The following is a 12,813-nucleotide window of genomic DNA, read 5'->3' as shown; positions in this document are numbered from 1 at the left end:
CTTCTCCCCAATCCTATTCAATACTTCCTCATTAGTTATGTGATCTACCCATCTAATCTTCAGCATTCTTCTGTAGCACCACATTTCAAAAGCTTCTATTCTCTTCTTGCCCAAACTATTTACCGTCCATGTTTCACTTCCATACATGGCTACACTCCATACAAATACTTTCAGAAATGACTTCCTGACACTTAAATCTATACTCGATGTTAACAAATTTCTCTTCTTCAGAAACGCTTTCCTTGCCATTGCCAGTCTACATTTTATATCCTCTCTACTTCGTCCATCATCAGTTATTTTGCTCCCCAAATAGCAAAACTCCTTTACTACTTTAAGTGTCTCATTTCCTAATCTAATACCCTCAGCATCACCCGACTTAACTCGACTACATTCCATTATCCTCGTTTTGCTTTTGTTGATGTTCATTTTATATCCTCCCTTCAAGACACCATCCATTCCGTTCAACTGCTCTTCCAAGTCCTTTGCTGTCTCTGACAGAATTACAATGTCATCGGCGAACCTCAAAGTTTTTATTTCTTCTCCATGGATTTTAATACCTACTCCAAATTTTTCTTTTGTTTCCTTTACTGCTTGCTCAATATAGAGATTGAATAACATCGGGGAGAGGCTACAACCCTGTCTTACTCCCTTCCCAACCACAGCTTCCCTTTCATGTCCCTCAACTCTTATAACTGCCATCTGGTTTTTGTACAAGTTGTAAATAGCCTTTCGCTCCCTGTATTTTACCCCTGCCACCTTTAGAATTTGAAAGAGAGTATTCCAGTCAACATTGTCAAAAGCTTTCTCTAAGTCTACAAATGCTAGAAACGTAGGTTTGCCTTTCCTTAATCTTTCTTCTAAGATATTGCATTCACAAAATCGGTCTCCCGTGGACAGAGAGTGCTCTTTTGTATAATAAATGATATCGAGTATTGCTGATGAGACTCCAGTCACATTTATAACAAAGTCCCAGAATCATTTAGAAAACACTGGGTGAATAAAAATGTGCAGGTAGCCAGAGGCAAACTCTACCTTCTGCTCAACAGCTCACGACTGTACCCATTATGTTACGTGTTCGAAATGTATCAGTGTCTAAGTTATATGTTACTTTTCAAGCCTGTGACTACAGGTGTCTTTATTTGGTATGTAACTATAATAAATCAGGCCAAAATCAAAGCGCTTTTGATAAATCATCAGCGTGCCGTAATACTGAGATGGCGTAGTTTCATAGCGCTCAAGTTATACTACGAAAAGTATCAAATATGAGAAAATTTTAACTACGGATATGTAGTTTCCCGTCACTTTGAAATCGTGCCAAAAAACGGCGCGTTTTCAAGGTATCGTCAGTGTGCTGGTGCTTTGAAACAGCTTATATTTACAATACGCACTTTATAACATAAAAACCACCAAATACAGAGTTCAGACCCACAGGACGTGATTCCAGATGGCGTCTGGTAAGTTCTGTCTGTGACGTAAAACCGATGTTGCATCTCATTGGACACATACCTCAAACTTGGCAAATTCTTCGCAGTGTAGTGGAATATGAAGTTCCATCCTGTGACGTCACAAAACTCTACAGTTTCTCGTCCACGGCGTGCTTTCACACCTCATGAGAGGGTGCCTTAAGACCCACATTTGGTTCATTGGTTGTTTTCACCTTCAAGCACTTTCATAACATCTATACAGGATGGTCAGGAACAGTCTGAATAACTTGTAAGGGTGTTGCAGAGGAGATTGCGCTGAGAAATAACTGCTCAGAAAAGAACTCGATGCGTTGCGCCGTTTGCTAGTTATTTAACATGGAAGTTAGCCAATCAGGTCGTCGCACGCACAAATTCAAACAGCCTGCCAGAGGCGGTGTCGCTGAACGTATTCTTTGCTTAGGTTCCTCAGACCGAACAAACTTAGCTTTTGCTCACCTAGCTTAGATTTATCACTTCCGAAAAACGCACATTTTCATTGGCAATGAGAATTTCAACAACAGTAACTCACGGACACATCTTTGCATTACAGCATTTTAGAGTGTGCAGGTGCTTGAATCTGCTCGCGCAACGACCTGATTAGCTGACGTCAATGCTAAGTAACTCGGAAGAGGTGCAAAGTATAGATTTTTTTTCGTAACGGTTATTTCTCAGCACAACCTCCACGGCAACACGCTTACAAGCTTTTCAGACTTATTCTGGCCACCCTACACATATAACGTGTAAGCACCGCTGCCTGCAATACGTTGTTAAAGTATTGCGTTTCAATTGCGTTCATTGTACGAATTGTGTAACTGAGAAAAATAAATTTCAAAGTGCCGATTTGTCCGGAAAACTTTTAAGGATACATACCGTTTACTATTCAGGAGTGCGTTATTTGTTTCAGTAAGAAACGATTGGTCCGAATCAGCTCTTGTAAGTCAGTTAATTTCTGAACCACGTGAGGCTCCATCTGTGGATTCTCCTAAACAACTTACTCACCAAGAACTGGTGCCAGATGTGCACTGTGTTGAAGAGCAGAACATTGGGCGGCTTTGTAGGCATTGCTTATGGACACAGTCTCACACAGCAGTACTGCATTTTGTGCAGGGTAATTCAAAACGAATATCACGATTGCAAGCGGCTATAATTACTGCACAGCGGTACATCAATAAAAATTGTAATAGTGCAGAGGAGAATCCACAGATTACAATTATTAGCAAGATGGAGCTCCCACACATAGGCGTATGAATGTTTGTGCATTTTTAAATCAACATCTCCAAGCCATTGGGTTGGTCCTATGGGACACGACGACGCTGCTCTTGGATATATACCTGACATGTATGGTTTTATTTTTAGGAGTTGTGCGAATAAACACAACTACTTGATATTTGCGGGGTGCTAGACCATTTATCCATTAGCCAATTTCCAAGTGATACGGCAGTGCGACGTAGTCTACAACATATATCATGTAGAGTGGTGGCTGTTGAATATTGGCTTGTATCGTCTGCATATTGTACTGAAATTGCTTAACAGTTAGTGGTAGAAAAGCTTTCATCTTAGATGTGTATACAGAGTATAATATTTGACTGAGGCACGTTCATTAATAGAGGCCATATCACCGCTCAATCGAACATATGCCACTCAGAGTGTAACAGCCACTGGATACCTGTAATAGATGTAGGGCCTACCTACAATTCTAGATTAAAATGTTAGCCGTTATATTCCGTGCGTCTCCTACGACCCATTTCCTTTTCTGAAGCCACTTTGACTGCTAGGTATTCAATAGATGGTGTTTTAATAATCTGTTCCACTGTTTTAATAATGCTGGAGCTTAGGGATATTGGCCATCCAGAACAGGTGTCTCTGGGATCTCCTGTGCTGCGGAATGAACACAACGATTTGTGTGGTCCATAATGAGAGAGGTACCATAAAATATGACACGGTAACAGATGTAGCCTCTGATGGCAAATGAGTAGTCATAGGGTGTCAAGTGTTGTTAATCCTGAGAGCGGTGTTAGCGGTTTGCTTGACTGCCAATTTTAGTTGCTTCATCCTAATGGAGGTGCATAGAAAGTGAACCTCTAATGTGAGAGCAAATGTGGGCTGAAAGATGATGCAGTAATTCTAACCACAAAGCTACTTATCCAGCTTGTCTCCGATGTTCGGAGCATATTTCATTTTACTAAACTTTAACTTGCTGCAATACGAGGTGTGATTGGAAGTGATATGTGTGTTACTGGATCTACGAGTACAGTCTTGTTCCGCGCATATCCCTTCAACATGTTACCTAAGTAACTCCGCTGCGTGCTACTAGAGTAAAGTTAGTTTTGTGTTACTTTTCAATAACGTCATGTTTGCTTAAATAGTATGCTGTGATACGTTTTTGAGCAGAGGAAATGGATTACTGAAAAAATATAGGGTTCTGTACCAAACAGATGTAGAAGTGTCTGTTGTAAAGGTTCAAATGGTCCTGAGCACTATGGGACTTAACAGCTGAGGTCATCAGTCCCCTAGAACTTAGAACTACTTAAACCTAACCAACCTAAGGACATCACACACATCCATGCCCGAGGCAGGATTCGAACCTGCGACCGTAGCGGTCGCGCGGTTCCAGACTGTAGCGCCTAGAAACGCTCGGCCACTCCGGCCGGCCCGTCGTAAAGAACAGAGTTACAAGACAGGTAAATATGTTGGTTTGTCTCTATGCCTATCACTGCCGTCCTGTCGGATTACGAGTGGGATAAAAAGTGTACAGGTAATGCTGCGTCACAGCCGAGATAAACTGGTAGGCCCTAATGCCAAACGGTATGACATTGTCACGTGAAGCCCTGTTAACGCGTCTTCCACACGTAAGATTTTATCGGATAGGTGAAGCATGCAGATAGCTGGCGTCAAGAATGAGCATTTTCTGCCGCGTGTGTGTGACCAGGACAATAGTTGTCGTTTACTGTAACGTATTTACGGAACTTACCTTTTTTGATGACATGTTCGCCTGCAGGAAAGACCTAGGTGAGCAGAGTAAGCTAAACGACTTTGGCGTCGCTGAGTGACAGTACAAAGCTATATCGGCGGAAGCCATCCGTTCACGAGACGCGTGATGTCATGCTTCTGAGATAGGTACTAAAGAAGCGCAATTGTCAAGGACGAAATCTGCGTAACAAGGCAGCAGAGACAGGCAAAGTTGCTACATCTGTTGCGCGCACTCCCAATCATTCGGGATTCTGGTTTCACGAACGAGGTCGACGCGGAGCAGATGGCGTGCGCTTTGAAATAAACAGTGGGCCGCGCGCACGCGAACAGTGAAAGGTGGCACACCGAAGGGGACGGCACACGCGACCGCTTCCTTCACTGTCACAAGTGGGAGGGGCCTTCCGTCAGCTCGCACCTCAGCGGAACTGAGACGGTCATTAGTTACAACGGCCCTGCGACATTAAACCATATTTTACCAGTCAGAAACGGAACAATTACTTTCACACATTATGCCAGCTTTTCGTAATACCCCCGAGAATGTCAGTTCATTTTTTTCTCCATTTTGGCGGTTGCTTGTACACTCCTGACGGTGTGTAGCGGAAGGTACTTCCGGTACCACTATCTGACCTCCCATTCCGTGTTCCCTACGCAAATGGCGCGACGGAAGAATGAATGTCGTAAACATCCGTATAAGCGATTTCTCGTTGTGGCGTTTTCGCGATATGTACACTACTGGCCATTAAAATTGCTACACCACGAAGATGACGTGCTACAGACGCGAAATTTAACCGACAGGAAGAAGATGCTGTGATATGAAAATGATTAGCTTTTCACAGCATTCACACAAGGTTGGCGCCGGTGGCGATGCCTACAACGTGCTGACATGAGGGAAGTTTCCAACCGATTTCTCATACACAAACAGCAGTTTACCGGCGTTGAATGGTGAAACGTTGTTGTGATGCCTCGTGTAAGGAGGAGAAATGCGCACCATCACGTTTCCGACTTTGTTAAAGGTCGGATTGTAGCCTATCGCGATTGCGGTTTATCGTATCGCGACATTGCTGCTCGCGTTGGTCGAGATCCAATGACTGTTAGCAGAATATGGAATCGGTGGGTCCAGCAGGGTAATATGGAACGCCGTGCTAGATCCCAACGGCCTTGTATAACTAGCAGACGACATGACAGGCATCTTATTCGCATGGCTGTAACGGATCGTACTGCCACATTCCTGAGTCAACAGATGGGGACGTTTGCAAGACAACAACCATTTGCACGAAAAGTTCGACGACGTTTGCAGCAGCATGGACTATGAGCTCGGAGACCATGGCTGCGCTTACCCCTGACGCTGCATCACAGACAGGAGCGCCTGCGATGGTGTACTCAACGACGAACCTGGGTGCCCGAATGGCAAAACGGCATTTTTTCGGATGAATCCAGGTTCTGTTTACAGCATCATGATGGTCACATCCGTGTTTGGTGACATCGCGGTGAACGCACATTGGAAGTGTGCATTCATCATGGCCATACTGGCGTATCACCCGGCGTGATGGTATGGAGTGACATTGGTTACACGTCTCGGTCACCTCTTGTTCGCATTGACGGCACTATGAACAGTGGACGTTACATTTCAGATGTGTTACGACCCGTGGCTCTACCGTCCATTCGATCCCTGCGAAACGCTACATTTCAGCAGGATAATGTACGACCGCATGTTGCAGGTATTGTACGGGCCTTTCTGGATAGAGAAAATGTTCGACTGCTGCCATGGCCAGCACATTCTCCAGATCTCTCACCAATTGAAAACGTCTGGCCAATGGTGGCCGAGTAACTGGCTCGTCACAATACGGCAGTCACAACTCGTGATGAACTGTGGTATCGTGTTGAAGTTGCATGGGCAGCTGTAGCTTTACACACCATCCAAGCTCTATTTGACTCAATGCCCAGGCGTATCAAGGCCGTTATTACGGCCAGAGGTGATTGTTCTGGTTACTGAGTTCTCAGGATCTATGCACCCAAATCGCGTGAAAATGTAATCACATGTCAGTTCTAGTATAATATATTTGTCCAATGAATACCCGTTTATCATCTGCATTTCTTCTTGGTGTAGCAATTTTAATGGCCAGTAGCGTATATGGTAGGAAACAGTACGTTGTATTTATTACCGACCTCACGTCCCTCTTTAGATCTTCTGCTATAAACCGTTCAAAGGAGTTACGGGAACACTTGTATCGGCGTCCGGTATGTTAAATGTGTTCTGATACAGGCGAAACCTGTGGTCTTATTGCTTGGCTTAAGATCTTCGCTTTCAACGTAGGCAACAATTAAACTCATTCACCATCTATTGGCTGCGCTATGCCTTAAAGTGTCAGATGAACACTCATGAGGAAGTGAGCACCGGTGCCCCAGTGTTTTCTAGTCAAGTACGCATATGGCAGTTGTCATTTGTGGACGTTGTATTCAACCAAGTATATGCAGGTCCAGTTGCAAGGGGGTCTGATTTAAAACGCACGTTGCTTCAGATGCCAAGGGTCTCTCCATGGTTTATCCACAGATTGTGGACACACTGTAGGGAGACAGAGCTGGTTATACAAGGTCGCCAACGCCCTGCATCTCCACGTGACGACCGATATCTAGCCAACCATGTCTGCGTTACGGCATCGTATGGATACCGCCAGTGCACTTACAAGACTATGTCAGATGGGCCACTGGAGCCGCTGTGTCCGATCAGACTGTAACGAACAGATTACGAGAAAGGACCTTACGATCCAGATGACTTGTTCGAGTATTCTGTTTGACATGACAATATTTTGCAGCTCGCCTTCAGTTCTGCCTTTCCCATGTCAACTGGCAACTACGTCACTGGCGACACTTGTTATTCACAGACGAAATGTGATGGCCGTGTTGGTACGCGGAAACCCGTGGTGAGTAGTACCTGCCAACTGTCCAGGAATTTGACAGATTACCAAGGTTATTTGATGTTGTGGCTCTGAGCACTATGGGACTTAACATCTGAGGTCATCAGTCCCCTATAACTTAGAACTACTTAAACCTAACTAACCTAAGGACATCACACACATCCATGCCCGAGGCAGGATTCGAACCTGCGACCGTAGCGGTCGCGCGGCTCCAGACTGAAGCGCCTAGAACCGCTTGTGGAGAGGATTCAGCGCTAACAGCCATACGGATCTAGTTGTTTATGGTCGCATTACCGTCAGGCAGTACATAGAACAGAACCTGTTGAACCATATGGTGGCTGCTGCATACGGTGGTGGCCCTGAATTCTTTCTAACGTAAGGGCCCATGTGGCGGGCGTCAGCTAAGCTTGTACATTGAAGTAATGGAAAGGCCGACGGTGAGTCCCTAGTTAAACCCCATCTTGCATGTGTGGGATGTGCGTGGCAGACCTGTTCGTGATCGTCCTGTTACACTCTGCAAGAACTCTCATGGACTCATTGAAGAGTGGGAACGGATACCACAGGATGACCTCCACAGAGTTATACGGAGCATGCCACTAGCCTCAGGCAGTGATAAATGCTCACGCTGGATCTCTCAAAGTACAAAGAAAAGCATCTAGGAGGACGGGATGAATTATTTTCAGTTATTGTTATGAAAACAATAGAGAATCTAATGTCTTGTTGCATACTTAATGTGTGACAGATAATGGTATAATCTGGAAACATATTCAGTTCGCAGTTATTGCTCAATGAAGTATGACAGACGCCCAAAATCATTATCCACAAATTTTTTTGACCAGCGCAGTTTCTTGAGTTGTCAGTTGTAATCTAATTGCTAGAATTATGTCTGGGGTTATATTAAATAGCTAGCCAGAAGTACTTTGAACTGAAGTCTACCAAGACAAAAAATTTCAAATAATGACACTTCAAGTCAGCACTTACACTCATCAATGACTCTGCAAAACTATTTTTTATGCACCATGGACCTTGCCGTTGGTGCGGAAGCTTATGTGCCTCAGCGATACAGGTAGGTAGCCTCCTTATTGTAGGTGCAAACACGACGGAGGGGTATCTGTTGAGAGGTCAGACAAATGAGTGGTTCCTGAAGAGGTGTAGCAGCCTGTTCAGTAGTTTCAGGGGCAACAGTGTGGATACTTGACTAATTTGGCTTCGTCACATCAGCCAAAACGGCCTTGCTGAGCTGGTACTGTGAACGGATGAAAGCAAGGGGAAACTACGGCCGTAATTTTTCCCGAGGGCATGCACCTTTACTGTATGGTTAAATAATGATGGCGTCCTCTTGGGTAAAATATTCCGGAGGTAAAATAGCCCCCTTTCGGAACTCCGGATGCGGACTGCTCAGGAGAACGTCATTATCAGGAGAAACAAAACTGTCGTTCTACGGACTGGAGCGTGGAATGTCAGATCCCTTAATCGAGTAGGTAGGTTAGAAAATTTAAGAAGGGAAATGGACAAGTTAAAGTTAAATGTAGTGGGAATTAGTGAAGTTCGGTGGCAGGAGGAACAAGACTTCTGTCCAGGTGAATGCAGAGCTATAAATACAAAATCAAACAGGGGTAATGGAAGAGTGAGTTTAATAATGAATAAAAAAAATAGGAGCGCGAGTAAGATACTATGAACGGCACAGTGAACGCATTACTGTAGCCAAGATAGACACGAAGCCCACGCCTACCACAGTAGTACAAGTTTATATGCTAACTAGCTCCGCAGATGACGAAGAGATTGAAGAAATGTATGATGAAATAAAAGAAATTATTCAGATAGTGAAGGGAGAGGAAAATTTAATTGTCATGGGGGACTGGAATTAGACAGTCGAAAAGGAAGTGAAGCAAAAGTAGTAGGTGAATATGGAAGGGATACGGAATGAAAGAGGAAGCCGCCTTGTAGAATTTTGCACAGAGCATAACTGAATCATAGCTAACACTTCGTTTAAGAATCATGAAAGAAGATTGTATACGTGGAAGAAGCCTGGAGACACTAGAACGATTTAGATAATTATAGAATGGTAAGAGATTTAGAAACCAGGTTTTAAATTGTAAGCCATTTCCAGGGGTAGATGAGGACTCTGAGCACAATCTATTGGTTATGAACTGTTGATTAAAACAGAAGAAACTGCAAAAAAAGTGGAAATTTAAGGAGATGGGACCGGATAATCTGAAAAGAGCAGAGGCTGTAGAGAGTCACAGAGAGAGCATTAGGGAATGATTGACAAGAATGAGGGAAAGATATACAGTGGAAGAAGAATGGGTAGCTTTGAGGGATGAAATAGTGAAGACAGCAAAGGATCAAGTAGCCTAGGTAGAAAGACAAGGGCTAGTAAAAATCTTGGGTAACACAAGAGACACTGAATTTAACTGATTAAAGGAGAAAATATAAAAATGCAGTAAATGAAGCAGACAAAAAGGAATGCAAACGTCTCAAAAATGAGATCGAGAGGAAGTGCAAAATGGCTAAGCAGGGATGGCTAGAGGACAAATGTAAGGATGTAGAGGCTCACTAGCGGTAAGATAGATACTGCCTACAGGAAAATTAAAGAGACCTTGGGAGAAAAGAGAATCACTTGTATGAATATCAAGAGCTCAGATGGAAAACCAGTTCTAAGCAAAGAAGGGAAGGCAGGAAGGTGGAGGAACTACACTCCTGGAAATGGAAAAAAGAACACATTGACACCGGTGTGTCAGACCCACCATACTTGCTCCGGACACTGCGAGAGGGCTGTACAAGCAATGATCACACGCACGGCACAGCGGACACACCAGGAACCGCGGTGTTGGCCGTCGAATGGCGCTAGCTGCGCAGCATTTGTGCACCGCCGCCGTCAGTGTCAGCCAGTTTGCCGTGGCATACGGAGCTCCATCGCAGTCTTTAACACTGGTAGCATGCCGCGACAGCGTGGACGTGAACCGTATGTGCAGTTGACGGACTTTGAGCGAGGGCGTATAGTGGGCATGCGGGAGGCCGGGTGGACGTACCGCCGAATTGCTCAACACGTGGGGCGTGAGGTCTCCACAGTACATCGATGTTGTCGCCAGTGGTCGGCGGAAGGTGCACGTGCCCGTCGACCTGGGACCGGACCGCAGCGACGCACGGATGCACGCCAAGACCGTAGGATCCTACGCAGTGCCGTAGGGGACCGCACCGCCACTTCCCAGCAAATTAGGGACACTGTTGCTCCTGGGGTATCGGCGAGGACCATTCGCAACCGTCTCCATGAAGCTGGGCTACGGTCCCGCACACCGTTAGGCCGTCTTCCGCTCACGCCCCAACATCGTGCAGCCCGCCTCCAGTGGTGTCGCGACAGGCGTGAATGGAGGGACGAATGGAGACGTGTCGTCTTCAGCGATGAGAGTCGCTTCTGCCTTGGTGCCAATGATGGTCGTATGCGTGTTTGGCGCCGTGCAGGTGAGCGCCACAATCAGGACTGCATACGACCGAGGCACACAGGGCCAACACCCGGCATCATGGTGTAGGGAGCGATCTCCTACACTGGCCGTACACCACTGGTGATCGTCGAGGGGACACTGAATAGTGCACGGTACATCCAAACCGTCATCGAACCCATCGTTCTACCATTCCTAGATCGGCAAGGGAACTTGCTGTTCCAACAGGACAATGCACGTCCGCATGTAATCCGTGCCACCCAACGTGCTCTAGAAGGTGTAAGTCAACTACCCTGGCCAGCAAGATCTCCGGATCTGTCCCCCATTGAGCATGTTTGGGACTGGATGAAGCGTCGTCTCACGCGGTCTGCACATCCAGCACGAACGCTGGTCCAACTGAGGCGCCAGGTGGAAATGGCATGGCAAGCCGTTCCACAGGACTACATCCAGCATCTCTACGATCGTCTCCATGGGAGAATAGCGCCTGCATTGCTGCGAAAGGTGGATATACACTGTACTAGTGCCGACATTGTGCATGCTCTGTTGCCTGTGTCTATGTGCCTGTGGTTCTGTCAGTGTGATCATGTGATGTATCTGACCCCAGGAATGTGTCAATAAAGTTTCCCCTTCCTGGGACAATGAATTCACGGTGTTCTTATTTCAATTTCCAGGAGTGTATATAGAGGATCTGTGCCGTGGCAATATTATGGAAATAGAAAAGGACGTAGATGAACATGAAATAGGAGATATGACACCGCGTGAAGAATTTGACAGAGCATTAAGAGAACTAAGTCAACACAACGCCCGGGGAGTAGACAATATTGCATTAGAACTACTGGTGAGCGCGATGTATGAGACAGGCGAGATACCCTCAGACTTCAAGAAGAATATAATAATTCCAATACCAAAGAAAGCAGGTTTTGACATGTGTGAAAACTACCGAACTATCAGCTGAATAAGTCTCGGCTGCAAAATACTGACACGAATTCTTTTCAGACGAATGGGAAAACTGGTAGAAGCCGATTTCAGGGAAGATCAGTTTGGATTCCGTAGAAATGGTGGAACGCACGAGGCAATACTGACCCTACGACTTACCGTAGAAGATAAATTAAAGAAAGGCAAACGTACATTTCTAGCATTTGTAGACTTAGACAAAGCTTTTGGCAATGTTGACTGGAATATTCTCTTTCAAATTCTGAAGATGGCAAGGGTCAAATACGGGGAGCAAAAGGCTATTTGCACTTTGTACAGAAACCAGATGGCAGTTATAAGAGTCGTGGGGCATGAAAGGGAAGCAGTGGTTGGAAAGGGAGTGAGACAGGATTGTAGCTTATCCCCGATGTTATTCAATCTGTATATTGAGCAAGCAGTAAAGGAAACAAAAGAAAAATTTGGAGTAGGAATTAAAATACACGGAGATGAAATAAGAACTTTGAGGTTTGTTGATGACATTATAATTCTGTCAGAGACAGCAAAGGACCTGGAACAGCAGCTGAAAGGACTGGACAGTGTCTTGAAATGAGGATATAAGATGAACATCAACAAAAGCCAACCGAGTCGAGTTAAATCGGGTGGTACTGAGGGAATTATATTAGGAAATGAGACACTTAAAGTGGTAGATGAGTTTTGCTATTTGGCGAGCATAATAACTGATGATGGTCGAAGTAGAGAGGATATAAAATGTAGACTGGCAATAGCAAGAAAGCGTTTCTGAAGAAGAAAAATTTGTTAACATCGAGTATAGATTTAAGAGTCAGGAACTCTTCTCTGAAAGTATTTGTGTGGAGTGTAGCCGTGTATGGAAGTGAAACGTGAACGATACATAGTTTAGACAATAAGAAAATAGAAGCTTTCGAAATGTGGTGATACAGAAGAACGCTGAAGAATTTATGAATAGATCACGTAACTAATGAGGAGGTACTGAATAGAACTGGGGAGAAGAGAAATTTGTGGCACAACTTGACCAGAAGGAGGGATCGGTTGGTAGGACACGTTGTGTGGCATCAAGGGTTCACCAATTTAGTA

General features: G+C 45.0%; 1 protein-coding gene across 3 annotated transcripts in view; it reads right to left on the bottom strand.

The window, feature by feature from the left end:
• Nucleotides 1–12,813, bottom strand: part of LOC126457023 (lactosylceramide 4-alpha-galactosyltransferase-like) — a 468,934-nt gene that overhangs the window by 294,649 nt on the left and 161,472 nt on the right. Inside the window, exon 1 of one of the 3 annotated variants that reach the window (XM_050092996.1) lies at nucleotides 4,435–4,513. The exons of the other annotated variants lie outside the window; for them this stretch is intronic. Coding sequence (XP_049948953.1) covers nucleotides 4,435–4,449 — 15 coding nt within the window. The 5' untranslated portion in view covers nucleotides 4,450–4,513. Of the gene's footprint in view, nucleotides 1–4,434; nucleotides 4,514–12,813 lie in introns of those variants that run through there. 3 annotated transcript variants of the gene reach the window in all.

This window comes from Schistocerca serialis, chromosome 2 (genome assembly GCF_023864345.2).
Source record: "Schistocerca serialis cubense isolate TAMUIC-IGC-003099 chromosome 2, iqSchSeri2.2, whole genome shotgun sequence".
In the NCBI taxonomy this organism is placed as follows: Eukaryota; Metazoa; Arthropoda; class Insecta; order Orthoptera; family Acrididae; genus Schistocerca; species Schistocerca serialis.
The sequence above is the reverse complement of the archived record's forward strand: the minus strand, read 5'-3'. Positions and strand labels throughout refer to the sequence as shown.